The 15031-nt window shown below is 30.2% G+C and overlaps 1 protein-coding gene across 1 annotated transcript in view; it reads left to right on the forward strand.

The window, feature by feature from the left end:
- The window catches only part of LOC109535104 (neuroendocrine convertase 2), a gene marked incomplete in the record, with an annotated part of 36365 nt that overhangs the window by 13494 nt on the left and 7840 nt on the right, over positions 1-15031 (forward strand). The window contains 6 exon segments of the mRNA XM_048667173.1: positions 1509-1613; positions 5430-5676; positions 7746-7783; positions 8444-8520; positions 8929-9017; positions 10986-11161. Of these exon segments, the coding sequence (XP_048523130.1) occupies positions 1509-1613; positions 5430-5676; positions 7746-7783; positions 8444-8520; positions 8929-9017; positions 10986-11161 (732 nt within the window).

A 15031-nucleotide genomic window follows, 5' to 3' on the forward strand; every position in this document is an offset into this window, starting at 1 on the left:
TTCTTCTGTTTTAATATTATTTATAAAACGATATTTTGGTCGCTTTTCTTTCTATTATTTGGTTTTAACACGGACAGATTTACTTGCATTTGTAACGAAATTGAGCGCGTAAGTGAAACTGAAAGAATGGAAATCTTTATTTATATCGGTTATGGAGATAGAATCCTGGAAAAGTGTGAATTATTTTACAGTACTCTGATCGGCCAATAACATTATACAACAAGATCAACGCAGAGCAAATTTATGTTCTTCATTCATTCATTTAGTCGTTGAAGTAAATATTAATTTTATTTTTTTTATCAATATAATAACTCGAGGTATTTGTTAAAACAAAATATTCGAAAGAAAAATGAGCCAAATAAATTTTTCGAAGGCAGATATTACAAATAGAAATGAAAATTTTCCAGAAGAAATTGTTATGCATACCAAAGCAAATTTGATCATCTTGTATGCATAATTACTCGATATAAAAACTGTGGTTGGTCATAAAAAATTAAACTATGAAGTCATATATTAATGTTTCAACTGTACATTTACAAATCAAGTTTGCTGTGTACTGGAGCAATATTTTTTCTTCACTTGTATAGACTTAATATTCCCTACTACACACTGTACTAAGAAAACATTTGATGTCTACCTATCGCGGATTCCCAAAATAGACAAAATCATAACTCATTTCCGTAATGGCAGTATATTATTTCACGTTGCCGGAAATGTGTAGTAGCTATGAAATGGAAATTAATTCAATTTATCACTACTTGCGTATATGATAAATCGAATCAATGCCGCTCCAAAGATTATTTATTCCATTTTGCTTTACTGCCATCAATGTGCATAATAAAGTAGCTGCACGTGCCCATTGCGAACAGATAAATCGAATTGTTAGGTAGAATTTTGTCCGAAATGATTAACTCCAATTTGCATTGTTGGGTTTATTTATAAATCATTGTCCATCATTCCTGTTCTATTCGGTATCATTAGTGGATATTTTGAATTCGTGATCTTAAATCAACAGAACTTAATTGAATTTTCATTTATTTAATTATGTATATATTATTTTCCTCAATACTGAAACATTTTGGAATTTACTATTGTTGAGTTCAATGCTGTGAAAAAAGTCCTAAAACAAGCTGGCATTATTTCAAATAAAATTCAAATAAAAATGTTAAAAATAAATGTTCCTTACTTTCTATTCAGGTTTTACCTTCATACGTTTAATAATAGGCAGAACTATCCAAATTGAAAACTCACATGCACTTGCACGTTTCATAACCGATTTGCGTAGAAATTGACAGGTTTTTAACAATAAGTCTGATTGACTAAAAATAGTACGAGTTAAAAGATTCTATTGCAAATAAATGGAAAATAGTTTATGTCCCATAAGTTTCCGTTTTGCACCTGTATTTAATAACCATAGTTTAGAAATATTAGAGTTGAACATTAACTTTAGTTACAGTAGACATCTTGAAATGAAATTATTCGTTTTATAATAACCGTTTTTTTTATAGGTTTTACAGTCGAAAAGTGAATATCACTTCATCAATCATGCCCTTCCACCTGCCAGGAAGAGAAGGAGCATCCTACATACAAGAAAACTGAGATCAGATCCTCTGGTGAGCTTCGGGTTGAAAATACAAATACATTCGTAATTATGATGGAGATCCGAAATAAAAAAACAATTATCTATGGGGAATAATGCAGACCTTTTAACCTTATTTCACTTCCTTTTTTTCTTGTTAGGGGCATTAGGGGCATTAGGGGCAAATTAAATGAGTTTGGTTCAACTTTTTATTTCTTTATCTGCGAATTACTATTAGAACTATATTAATGTACACGAATAAAATTGTAGCTTACACAGGCTTTGCAATGAAATTGAATGATAATTTATTAAAATTTGAATGAAATTCAACATATGCGAGCGGATTGCTGGGAAAATGTTGATGACTTTTTTCACTTGTTTTTAGATTTATTTGAAGAGCCGTTTATCAATAATATTTTTTACATTTCTTCAAAATTTCAGAATTTTCCAGTTTTAGCAAATCTACTCTTTTTTCTAAATGTTCAATTTTCAAAAAAATAACTTAAAAATACTGACAAACTTAAGGTATTTTTCGCCAAAAGTTATTTCTTAAATTTTATTAGAACACTCCCCCATTCGCCGCTTTGTAAAAAGTTTTGAAATCTCTTTCCAGCTTCGAATTTGGAATATAAAATCAAATAATTTTTTCTTCCATTTCTCTAACGACTGAAGATTGATTTTTAGTTTTCAGTTTCAGTTTTTTGCTTTACCTTCTACTCAAAAACTCGATTTTGTCAAGTTTTAGATAAAAATACTGACGATCAGGACGAAAGGTTTTTTGCGGGAAAAAGTCTACGCATTATTTTCTAGTTTTCCTTAAAAATACTTCAACAAGTAAGACAATCTTCAGGTATTTTCCGCGAAAAATTATGAAATAAATTTTATTAGAATACTTGCCTCCTTCGTTCCATTGGAAAAACTTTCGAAATCCCTTTCTAGCTTCCAATTTGGGACAAGAATTAAATAATTTTTTATCAAAACACGAACAGAATCAGCGAAAGTTTATAATAAATTATTTAGAAGACTCGTCACCTCCATTCCTATGAAGACCTTGTTAAAAAATGTATTTTTTTTGTTTTGACTGATTTTTTTAATTTGCTTTCTACTCAAAAATGCTCTTTTTTGTAAAGTTGCACTTAAAAATAATGACGATATGGAGGACTTTTACGCGAAAAATTACAAGATAAATCTATAGCTTTGTAGGAATTTTACAACAAAATAAATTTCTCCCGTTTTTTCCCGGATGTCATTAAGATTTTCTCAAAAACCAATCACATAATCGGTAACTTAAAAAAAGTAATCGAAAACTCAAAAAAAAACATTATTTTCTGATGGTTTTCTTCTTTTTTGACAATAATGCGGCGTTTTCTTGGAATTTTTTTTTTAATTTGCCTCATTCATGGGTTTGTGGAGAACTTTAGAAACCGTTTTCAGCTTCGAATTTGGCACAACAACCAAATAATTTTATTCAGTTTTTCAACCGAAAGTAATTAAGATTATCTCGAAAAAACGGCCAGAGCAAAATCCAAATATTTGCAAAATTCGCTACCCTCATCGCTCTGAATATTTTTCAGGTCATTAAAGTTTTAGCAAAGTTTCTATTAAGTTATTAAGCAATTCTTGCTGCGCAAAAAAACGTATTATTTTTACATAAAATACTGACAACCTTCAGGTATTTCTTTGAAAATTATCAAATAAATTTCATTGAAACACTCGGATCCTGAACAGCTTTGCAATTTTTTTTCTGGAAACTTTTGCAGCTTCGAATTTTGGACAAAACCCTAATAGTTTTTGATAAATTTCGGTGTCTTCTCTTTTAAGTCAATATTTCTAAACAAAACTCTTTCTAAACAGAACAACGCGTTTTTTCCTAACATTTTACTGGAAAGTACTGGCAACCGAAACAAAGTTATCGTGTTTTTCTTCGACAAAATTTAGGTTTTCTCAAAAACGACCAGAAAAAGCGAAAGCATGTAATCAATATTTGGAAAACTCGTCACCCTCATCGCTCTGAAATTCTTTTAAGTCTTCAAAATTTTTACGTTTTACGTTTTAGCCCAAATAGTTTCAAGCAATCGCATGCGCAAAATCAATATGTTGATGGCTTTTTTTGTTATATGTTAAAATTCCATTCTTCCATGAGTTAAAACTCATTAACTCAGAGAGCAGCAAAAACTCAAAAGCGCAACTCAACACAGTGTTACTCAGGCCTAGACATTATTCTTTATAAATATGATTTTCCAATACGCTTTAAAAGCATTTCAATGAGTTCAAATGACTTGAACAAAAATAGAGAACAAAATTTGCTCACATTTTGTCTGTGATCTGACAGATTTATTTATTGATATTGAGATTCAATTAACATATTCAGATATTTATTTTAAAGTGAGAAATTAAATAAAATCAGATTCAAATGAGTTTGCTAAATATGCCCAATCAAAATTTATAATCACCAGTTCATTTTTATTGCCATTTGAAACATTTTTTGATTTATTTATTATTCCTGTGATTCTTTTCAGTTGAAACGAAAATCCAGCATTTATTTTATTGTATAGATAACACAAACATTAAAAATATTATAACGTTTGACACATAATACTGCCGCCCACACACATATACTATTTTGAACATTAACTTTAAAGAAGCAATTCCAGTATTAACGGAAATATCAGAAGGGAAATAAATGGATAATTTAATAAAGTTGACAATCGCATATAGCAAAAAATAAAGCAATTTTCTCCGGAACAAAGAGAAGTTTACGTGAATAGGTAGCATAAAAGATGTTCCGTTAAGTCGTTATTATTAAATATGAAAACGGAATCTCAGTCAAGCGGAAATCCGCTTTGGCATAATGGAATATGGGATTATAAGGAACAGCAATCAGAAACGGCTCCCGGATAATATGTCTTAATTAAGTTAGGTTTTTTGGTTTAATACCACGTTTGTACTGTTTCTCTAAATAGAAAAACCAACTACAAAATATGTATAGTTTATATAATAAATATACATTTTGTAGCACCTGGTTTTAACTAAATATGTTTTAATAATGTCATGCTATAAAAAAGGATAAATGAAAGATGTAATTAAAGGTAACTGAAAGTTGTGCTAAAAGATATTTTAATAAATCTAAATACTAAAAATAAAAATTATTGATGCTTCAGTCAGGTTTCACGTTTAAATTTAATAACCTCTAACAAATGGAAAGCTCGTATGCACTTGCACGTGTTAAATTTAGAAAAATGTTCACGTGTCCATTCGGAGCTAAAAGGTTTTGTTTAAAAAATATAAAAATTGACACGTTTTACATACTAAGTATAAATTCCTAAATTTAGTAAGAGCGAAATAATTTATTTTGAAAATAAATGCAGGACGCATAAAAGGTTTACTAGCCATAAAAAGCCTTCAAAATCCCGCTTTGCTGATAAGCGACTGTAATAAAAAAACACAATTTGACTGAAGTAAATAAGTAGATTTAATTGCTTGTCTCAAAATTGCTTGTCCCAAGACTTCCAAGTTTTCTAGTTAATTGTATATTTTCGGATGCAAATCTGGAATAAATTGCTTTACATCAACAGGGACTTTGAACTGGATAGGAAGACCAAGAATTGTTCATTGTTGGAATAATATCAATTAACCGAGAAGTGTTTATTTTTTTTAATCTTTTACCCATGAAATTCACCGAGCTTTAAACATGTCAAGCTTTATATCTTTTGTGATTTCTATCAAGATTCTGGCGTTCATAATATTTTAATCAAACAATTAAGTTCATTCAGATTAGTTTATTTATAAAATTAAACAAATCTTCTAGGCAACCAAACTAAATTAGTTTAATATAACTTTTTCTGTGCAGATCCACAATGCTATCCAACAAGCCGGTTTTCTTAGAGTTAAGCGAGGCTACAAGCCTTTAAAAGTGGAGAATCTAGTGAAAAATATACAGCCACATCAGGATCCCAGCGATCCTTATTTTCCTTTTCAATGGTACCTGAAGAACACTGGGCAGAATGGCGGAAAAGCTAAACTGGACCTCAATGTTGAGGCCGCATGGGCTCAAGGGGTAACTGGGAAAAATATTACCACTGCCATTATGGATGATGGTGAGTGATTTTTTTGAAAATGTTTGATATATTATTATTACATTGAAAATATATTATCGGGTGAGACATTTTATAGAAACGAAAGCTTGGCAGAAGATGAAGAGAAATTTCTATTGACAAGAAAGTGTATTGAAAGTAGGGCGCTTAATACTTATTTTTTTTGCCTCAAGGCTGAATTCAAACTGATTCGATTCTTCGTTCCTACTTTAAAAAACGTACTTCTGATTAAGTAAAGTCATAGTTTTCCAGCGTTTTTAACTTTCTCATGTGCAATTTGACACACAGTTTTACCAGAAACTTACAGACATTTTTTTTAATTGTCAGGATTTAAAGAAGTTTTAAACAAAAACCAACGAGTAAAGCTATAAAAATTCATAGTTGACAACAAATATGCTAAAAAAATCTTTAATACAGAAATTAAATTATAATAATACTAAATGAAACACTTTCAGTATTGACATAAATTTCATTATTTGAGGAGTTTTTTGACTAAAAATAATACAGCCACATTTTAACATAGCAAACCTAAGGCTTTCAAAATTTACGACCGCATTTACGACCTATAAAAAGTAATCCGCAAACAGAAAGTCTTAATAAAAGTCGATAATTTCTGATAAATAGAAAAACATATTCGTCGATATAGATAATTAGAATGTTACTAGCTAGCAAACAAAATCAGATTGTGAATTAAAAACAAAACAACAATATTTATAACTTCATGGTTCTAGATGTGAAATTTTGTCTAAGAGAAGCTCTAGAACTGTGAAAATATGAAAGTAACATAACACTTTCAAGAAGTATATAAAAAGTTAATTTTTTTCTGCAGTTACGTGAAAACTGTGTGAAATTTTTTCCTTATTTATCTCAAATTCACTATTGTTCAAAATAGAATGTATCAATAGCAGTTTTAACATTTTGTTCTGAAGTTTAAGCAGCGCGGTGCTTATATTGATGTTTCATGAATATTTTACTAACCCTGAACAGCCCAGTTCCCAGTTGCTGTTTGAAGACACATTCACATTGAAGCAAATGAAATTCGTTTTTTTATTATCTTTATGGATTTTAAAATTGATTTTGAGTGCTGCATTTCAAAAGACTTAATTTAGTTTCTACTTTTTTTACGTTTTTAATATTATAAAATGAACTAATATAAAGCAGCGTACTCAATTTCTGTAGCTAAGATATATACTTAGAAGTAAATGACCCTCTATATATAAACTGACAAACTTCATTCACAAATCGTAAGTAGTAACAACTTTCATTGTTTCATTCAAGTTGCAGTAGTTCAAATATGCTTTCACACTTCAGGTGTTTTCTAAAAATCTGGTTCTTTTATCTGACTTGAAGCTAATAAAATGTTCAATAGAAACAGACCATTCCTTAGATGTTATGAAATCTTCAGCTTTCACAGCTTTTCGTCTTTTCTATAAAAGCCAGAGACTTGGTTTCGTAGCGAATAAATAGCGGCAAAGAAAACACGCGAAACGGATTCCGAACAAAGGAAAGTTTCTGAGTGAGAATCTGAGAAGTTTCCTCTTTGTGATCTCTAAAGGAAAAACAGCAATTAATTTGAGATTGCGTGGGAAACATATTCCACGTGTAAGGATGGTTAATTTTGGTTATTTAACAAGCAAATAAATGTAATTATATCGTGTTAGTAATTAGCTCTGCGACTCGATTTTATTAAGGAACATTCGTTGAAAATAATTCAAGCATTCATGGAGGATTAATTAATTTTAAATAAATTTACTGGGTAAATAAGATAAAAATATTAGTCTACTTATGAAACTGGAAGAAACGTACGATCGTTCACTTCTTCAAGTTTTCTTGTATGTACGAAATAAAGGAGATACACGTTGCTAATTTTTTAATGAAAATATCCTCTATATCGCTCACTTAAACAATTTAAATGCTTTCGTCCACATATTTCCTTTGGTTCTTTAATTCGTGCAATTTTTGCTTTATAAAGTTTTCCGCAGAATGTCTTTTCATGTTTTGTGTCAGCCGAATATTTAAAACAGATTGTATGTTTAAAATAAACGCATTAATTCATCCGATTTTCTTTCCAGGTGTTGATTATATGCATCCCGATTTAAAGTTCAATTATGTAAGTACGTATTGTTATGATATTCACTTGAGTTTAATTATCTGGAATATTTCCTGCTGATGTTAAAGTTTAGTTTGTCAAATGCGAGAAAAACAATTTAAATACTTAAAAACGAAAACAATAAAGTAGTGAAAAATTTAAATAAAATAAATCATTTTGAATGTGTGGGAAGCAATAAAGCAAGGCATACAAATAATCCTTCCAAATTTGCTTTATAAACCATTTATCTGTTTTTTCTAAGGAAAAATTTTTGGATATACTTAAAACAAACGGACGGTTGTTTAAAAATAAACTGCGTTTTAATCAACTTTGGTAAATCTTAGTAAAAAAGTGAACACATTCTCATAAACATCCTGGTTGACAGTTTAAATCCCAATACAAATTGCTTTTGAACGAAAAAAATCAAGTAGAAAAGGTGTTTTTGTTCCAAAAACTAATTTGTTTGGATATTTACTACTGCTAATTTAATTGTGCATTTTCCACACAAAATGCAATTTGTACCAAAAGTTTTGCCATTTTTATACCGCCTTAGACAGTTAGTTATATGCAGATAGATATGCATATAGAATAAAATACATATTTCATATCATAATATCACAACATAATATTTGAGGGATTTCTAAAGCGAAGATAATAAAACTCCTTGGGATTTTGTTTCAGAATGCGAAGGCGAGTTTCGACTTCAGCAGTAACGATCCATATCCGTATCCTCGATATACAGACGACTGGTTTAACAGGTATAATAAAAGCAATTTCTTATTATCAATAAAAATGCTCAGGAAAACTAATGTAACTTGAAACTGAAAAAGATTATAAAGTTTTAAATTAAATTTGAACCTAGCATGCAAAATATTGCTTTATATTAAACATTAGTAAGGCTAACATCTGGGAACGTCTATACATATTGCAGAAAAATCTGGTTTCTGGTTATTTTATCAATTGTTTTTAATAATATATTTGATGCTTGTGTTAATACAGGTTTTTCTTCGTTTATTTTACGTTCTTAGAATTTGCAAAAATGCCAGATTCCACGATCTGTATGTGTGAAAAGTGCCGAAGTTGAGAAAAATTATTTTATTCACTTGGATTTACTCTACATACTATTTTCATAGAGAACATCAAAGTTTTGATTTTTATTTTTACAGCCATGGAACCAGATGCGCTGGGGAAGTTGCAGCTGCAAGGGATAATCGCATATGTGGAGTTGGAGTAGCGTATGATTCAAAGATTGCAGGTGAGTGAAATTCAGTTGCTTTTCGTCTCATAAAAGGAGATTTATATCAATTCCATATAAATGTTGTTCGTTAAAATGTGCCAAAAACTGATGTTTTCTAGAAATATTTAAAATGCAAAAAAAATGCAGTGCAACAAATATCCAAAAAATGTTCTTCAAAACTATAATATATAAAACTATAATATAACTCCTTAACTAATAGTTTACAGTTGCAGTTCATTTGGCTATCGCATTTCGTGAATAAAGACAAAAAGTTCAAACAAATATGACAATGCAAAATAATCAGATTATTTAGCAAAATTATAAACTCGAATTTTAGATGGTGCATTTGTGAACTGGAGCGTTATCTTTCAATTAATTAATTCAAAGTCAATAAGTGAGGCTCAGTTAATATTCCAAGGAAGCAAACAAAGCTCTTAAAATAAATCCCTTATCCACCCATAACATGCATAATTCAGAGGAAGGAAATTGGCAGCAAAATTGAGTTATTGGCCTTATTACTTATATAACGATGTAGCAGATTTCTAGGCCAATTAATTATTTCTATCATCTAACATCAATTTTATCTCATTTTTAATTATTTAAATAAAAATAATTCGAAAGTATAAGTATAACTTAATTAAGCAGGAAAACTTTCCCACCAATGTTCATTTAACCTTTTTTACACTCATCCAATATTTTTCAATCACTCTTCCTTGTATTAAGCCGAAGTCGTTCAACTTAACTTCGAATTACATTTCAAACTTATTCCCACGTGGACTTTGCCTTTAGTAGGTTGTAATTTAGTTGGAGGGCAATTTCTCTGCAACAAACTTCCATAAGTACCCGTAGTCCATGTTGTGACACTAAGATCAATTTAGTACATAATCGATATGATACTATGTTCAGATTTATGGACGTTCATTGGATGATTGATTAAACTTGTTTGTTTGCCGTAAATCTAGAGAGTTTAAACTTTGCAATAGTTAGGAAGTTTGCTTTCAACTTCTCAATAGATTATTGAGATATTTAGAGATTTTGTTAGATTTAGGGATTAATAAATATTACATTTTTTCACTAAATTTCCGGAGAAATTTTCTACATTGATTCAGCTCTAATGTTTCATTGATTGGATGAGTTTTGTAACCAGCATCAGCAGTACTGACATGCAAGTAACAAATAATAATTTTACTTATAAAAGAAAGTAAAAAATCCAATGCGAATAGAGCTGGATATAATACAAACTTAAGTTAGAGTTCAAGTTGAACAGGGTATTCCCTGGTTGGAACTATATAAAGTAATATTGTGTAGAAAGAAATTCGTTATTTTTTCAAAACACCTTTTCTTCTACATTTTAACTCAAGCAAAGCCGTTTTAATGAAATATTTATAGATTCAAAACGGACAAAATTTTTGCCGTAACTTTTCAAAAATGCAGTTCCATTATAGTTTGAACCAGGAAACCAAAATCTTTGGTGTTTTATTGATGCTTAACATTAAAACTATTTTGTTCTTTTAGTATGTATTGTAACGATTAAATCTGATTCAGGATAAATTTGAGCAATCTTGAATCTGCTAGTACGTAAGGGTTTAAGGTAAAAATATAAATCTTGGAAAATTAGCCAGTCACGCTCTAAAAACACCTTTGTTTTGCTTTGCTTTATCCATTCGCGAGGAGATTTATTTTCCTAATTTAACATAGATTTCTGTTACGCATTACAATATATCTACATTACATTTTGTCACTTTAAAAAGTATTACAGAAGCCAACTTGAGTGTGCTTATGAGACCAAAGTTTTAAAGATCATCTTTCCGATTTTGCATTTTTAATAGGAAATATTTTTTTAAAACATGGAAACATTTTTATAGTTTCCTTTCTCTTATAGACTGCTCGCAAATTCAGTATAATACACAGATGCAGAATGTAATTTAATTATTTAAAATAATAAAAAGCTTAAAAAAACTTATATTGGATACATTAAAATCGCAGGAATTCGAATGCTTGATCAGCCCTACATGACGGATTTAATCGAAGCCAATTCCATGGGACATGAGCCGAACCTCATAGACATCTACAGTGCTTCTTGGGGGCCTACTGATGATGGAAAAACAGTGGATGGACCAAGAAATGCCACCATGAGAGCGATCGTTAAGGGCGTGAATGAGGTGAGTTAATTTCAACATTAATAATCAAATTTTAATTCATAAAAAAGTCTATTTCATTTTCTTATTGGGTCGTTTGGCCTATTCCAGGCATTGGTTTTCTAAGAAAGTTCAATTCATGCAGAACAGATTGTCATTTTCAATTAAGCTACATTCTGGACATTCGCGTTTGTGTTTTAAACAATTTTGACATTAAAATCTCCTATAATTATAGCAATTTTTTTTTCGTTGTTTTTTGCTGTTCGTACAGCTATTCCGCTTCTTATGCATATAAACCTCATGTTTTACACATATTCATTTACTCTTACATGTATTGTTAATAATAAAATAACTTTTAAAATCACTGTAGATATCCAATGCTAATTGAAATACAACTTTGGTCACAAATATAATTTTTAAGTCCCAAATTTTTCAACATAACTTCTGAGTATTAAATTATTTAAATTTTATTTATATGCATTTTCATATATGCAATTTACAATTTACTGCTCAACTCCATTGTAATTATAATTGTTATTTAGGTGAGTATGAAAGGTTTATAGTTACAGTTTAAATTTGTTATAATTTTCACCTAAAACATCAATGTTAAGGCAATGTCGACCAGCAATATAGAAACTTTTTCTCAAAATATAGATTTTACACTAAATTTGATAGCAATGCAAATAAGGTAATTCAATCACTATCATTCAGTTGGGGAAAAGTTTCCAATGTAATTGAAGACATTAAACATGTAACTTTAGAATCCGTAGGAAATTAGCAAAGTTTCATGCGCAACGGGGCAACTTTGCAAGAGGTTTGATAAGCCATCCAAAGAACGTGTTATAGTTTGTGGAACAAAACGGAGCCTCTGCTTACAAGATGGATATTTTCATCTATGCGTCCTTTAGAAAATTATAAACCTTTTATTATTTTTTTATTTATTAGAATACTTTTGAGCGGCAAATCTACCGGTACAATTGAATACATGTTCTAAAGCCCAAAGTCCATTATATCCCTGATGTGAGTTTTATGGGGCAATGAAATTGAGCGTGCTTTGAACGAGTACTTGCCCTAAGTGATTTATTAATTTTTTGTGGAAACGAGAATAAAGCTTATTTATTTTCAGGCTTTACTGGACGTCTATAAATCCTATTTAATAGGAGAACTAACAAAGACCGTACATTTATTTCTGCTGATAGTTTCGTATAGAATATATTATTTTTTTCAGATAATTTTCTGAATTCACCCAACCATTCTTCGGAGTGAAAATTCAGATTTACCACCAAAGCAAAAATTAATGCGGTCTGTTTTTTATTGGATCCTCCCATAATACTAATGTACAGTAGTCCATGAAATTCCCCTTGTTAATAAACAGTCCTTGAAACTCGCATCATATTTCAGTTGTGAGAATTTAATTTCCCAACTTGAAATAGAGATTTCGTCTAATTAATAATGAATTCCACATTTTCACAACATGTCACAAATGCGAGTTTCAGGATTTCGTCGTTTTCAGCAGGTTTAGAACTATGAGTAGCAACTAAAATAATTCAATTTTTATTAAAGTTTGGAAAATAATGGAGCAGATAACTGGACAAGTTTCCCCAAAATTAGCAAAGTTTCACGTAACCGAAAAACTTTTCCAATGCTTTCATTCAAGTATTCTTTGATAAAGAAACGGAACTGCTCATAGAGAATTGTTCTTTTTATCTAGTAAAGTTGCAGGATTTGATTGCCCTGAAATTGGTTCCTCAAACTGAGGCAAACAAGCGCTTTAATTGCCTATTTCGTATACCGAGTTTAAAATTTCCAATTTGTAAAGCCATACGATTTTAATTAAAATGTGATATTGTTCTTCATGCGAAACGTCTCGTCTGGAATATAAAGCAGCTTTTAAAGTGAATAGTGTCCAAGAGTAAACATTAAAATTCCTTAGTCTAAATTTAATGAAACAATTATAGTGTACGTCACAAGAATGAATTAGCCTAAAAGATTTATTCACTTCCTTCGTCGTAAAAATAATAGAAATAAACGCAGACTTTATAAGAAACCTTAATCAAAATGTACGTTTGCACGCCAACTAGTATTTAAGATTAAAATAACCGAAGGGGAAAGATCAAAATGGAAATATTCCTGATTCGAAGGCAAAAGCGTTTCAAATAATTTCTCGTTCGCTTATTTGAAGTTACTGAAAATCAGACATTTTTGAAAATATCGGAATTGATTGATTGGATATCGCACGTGCTGCCTTTCATGAATTTTATGTTTATTATGGAAAATTGTAAAATATCAAACTATAAAGCGCTGCCTCGTCTTTAAAACAGTTTTTCTATTGAATACAAATCTTTGGAAATATCTTCCTATCACTAAATTGGTCTCACCACAAGTTTCTGACTTCTAAAGACAAATAGGCAAAATTAATAAAACCTAAAGGTTTGAAACTAATTTTTTTGGCTCAATCCTCGCTTTCAGAAAAAAATGAATTTACTGAACACACTTCTAAAGGACGTTGTGCCATTTTTGATACTCATTAGTGTTGGAACTTCAAACAGATTAAACCCAAATTTTGATTGATTCTTGGAACAGAGAAATTTCATTTGAGCTCGGGAACGGTTGAAACTTATCTGATTAATCAATATATCCTTTTCGATAGAGCGATTTAAAGAGCTTCTTACGAGCGGTCTTTCGTTAATTAAGATTTATCAGAAATATGTCTTCTACAGAGATAGAAGTGCAATATTAGAACCTTGTTTATTAAAGGTTTTTCGAACTGTTTTTATTTTATTCTTATTAATGAATATATTTAAGCTGGCATTCTTAGGTCCCATGGAAAAGTTTACAACATTTTCGTAAAAAACTGAACTTTTGAAACTTTAGAGATTTTGAGTATAACTAATTACTAAGAGAATTGGAACGAATCGACCGCATTTTTCAAGCTCTTCAATTTAATTTGCAAGCTCAGAATATTCGTTTAAATAAATTATTCATTTAAATAAACAACTCAATTAAAATGAAAACTTTCAAACTATAAACTCTACAAACTTGCCAATGAAACAGGCAGCGTAATGTAATAACTCTCACTGCCATGCTGTCTCAAACTACTTTAAGTAACTGACGTTGCTTTCAAAGTTGTTTCATATTCAGCCCTTTTGATGTTTGTTTCGTTTATTTGCTAAATTCTTGTCGCATATGACAAAATATGCGCTCTATAGAAACTATGTAAAGTTATTCAGTTGCCATCATTCAAGCGGGCTTAAGTTTCGAAGCTAATAAAAGATAGTAAAGAGGCAAAGGATATTTTGCACAAAATTACGAGAGTTTTATGTGTACCAAGGAAACTTTTCAAATGCTTTGAAGAACTACCTAGTAACGCTTCATAGTTTTAAGCGAAAATTTATTTTAGCTTAGAGGCACGAATTTGCCTTTATCTGATTCATTCAAGAATTAAGTTTTGAGGTCCGTTTTCCAAACTTTTCCGGGCTTCCAAACGAGATCTGGATTTGCCTATTTAATTTTCCAGGGAATTTTAATTATAATGCAGTGATAATTGGAATAGTAGCGCTCCAAGCCTAAATTGAAATAGCTTCGACTTAATTAGTGCGACAATTAAACTGTGTCGCGAAAATAAACGATTTATCAATGTGTCTGAAGGTACTTCTTTTCTTTGTCGTCTGCAAAAATTAAAGCCACGTTGCTGTTTTCGAAATCGGCCATAAAAACCAGGGTCCCCTTGATGATTTTGAAACGTTCTTAAATTTTAACGCCTTTTTTTGTTTTGTCTGGGGTTATCTCCAGAGTAGTACTTTCAAAAATGTTATTAAATTTGTATTGCATTTTTATGTTTTATCTACCTTTTGCAAGTATGAAAAGTTTATTTCATTCCCAATCTGTTTTAAA

The sequence above is a fragment of the Dendroctonus ponderosae genome, unplaced genomic scaffold (genome assembly GCF_020466585.1).
Source record: "Dendroctonus ponderosae isolate FM_Combo_2020 unplaced genomic scaffold, Dpon_F_20191213v2 Dpon_F_20191213_6, whole genome shotgun sequence".
Classification (NCBI taxonomy): domain Eukaryota; kingdom Metazoa; phylum Arthropoda; class Insecta; order Coleoptera; family Curculionidae; genus Dendroctonus; species Dendroctonus ponderosae.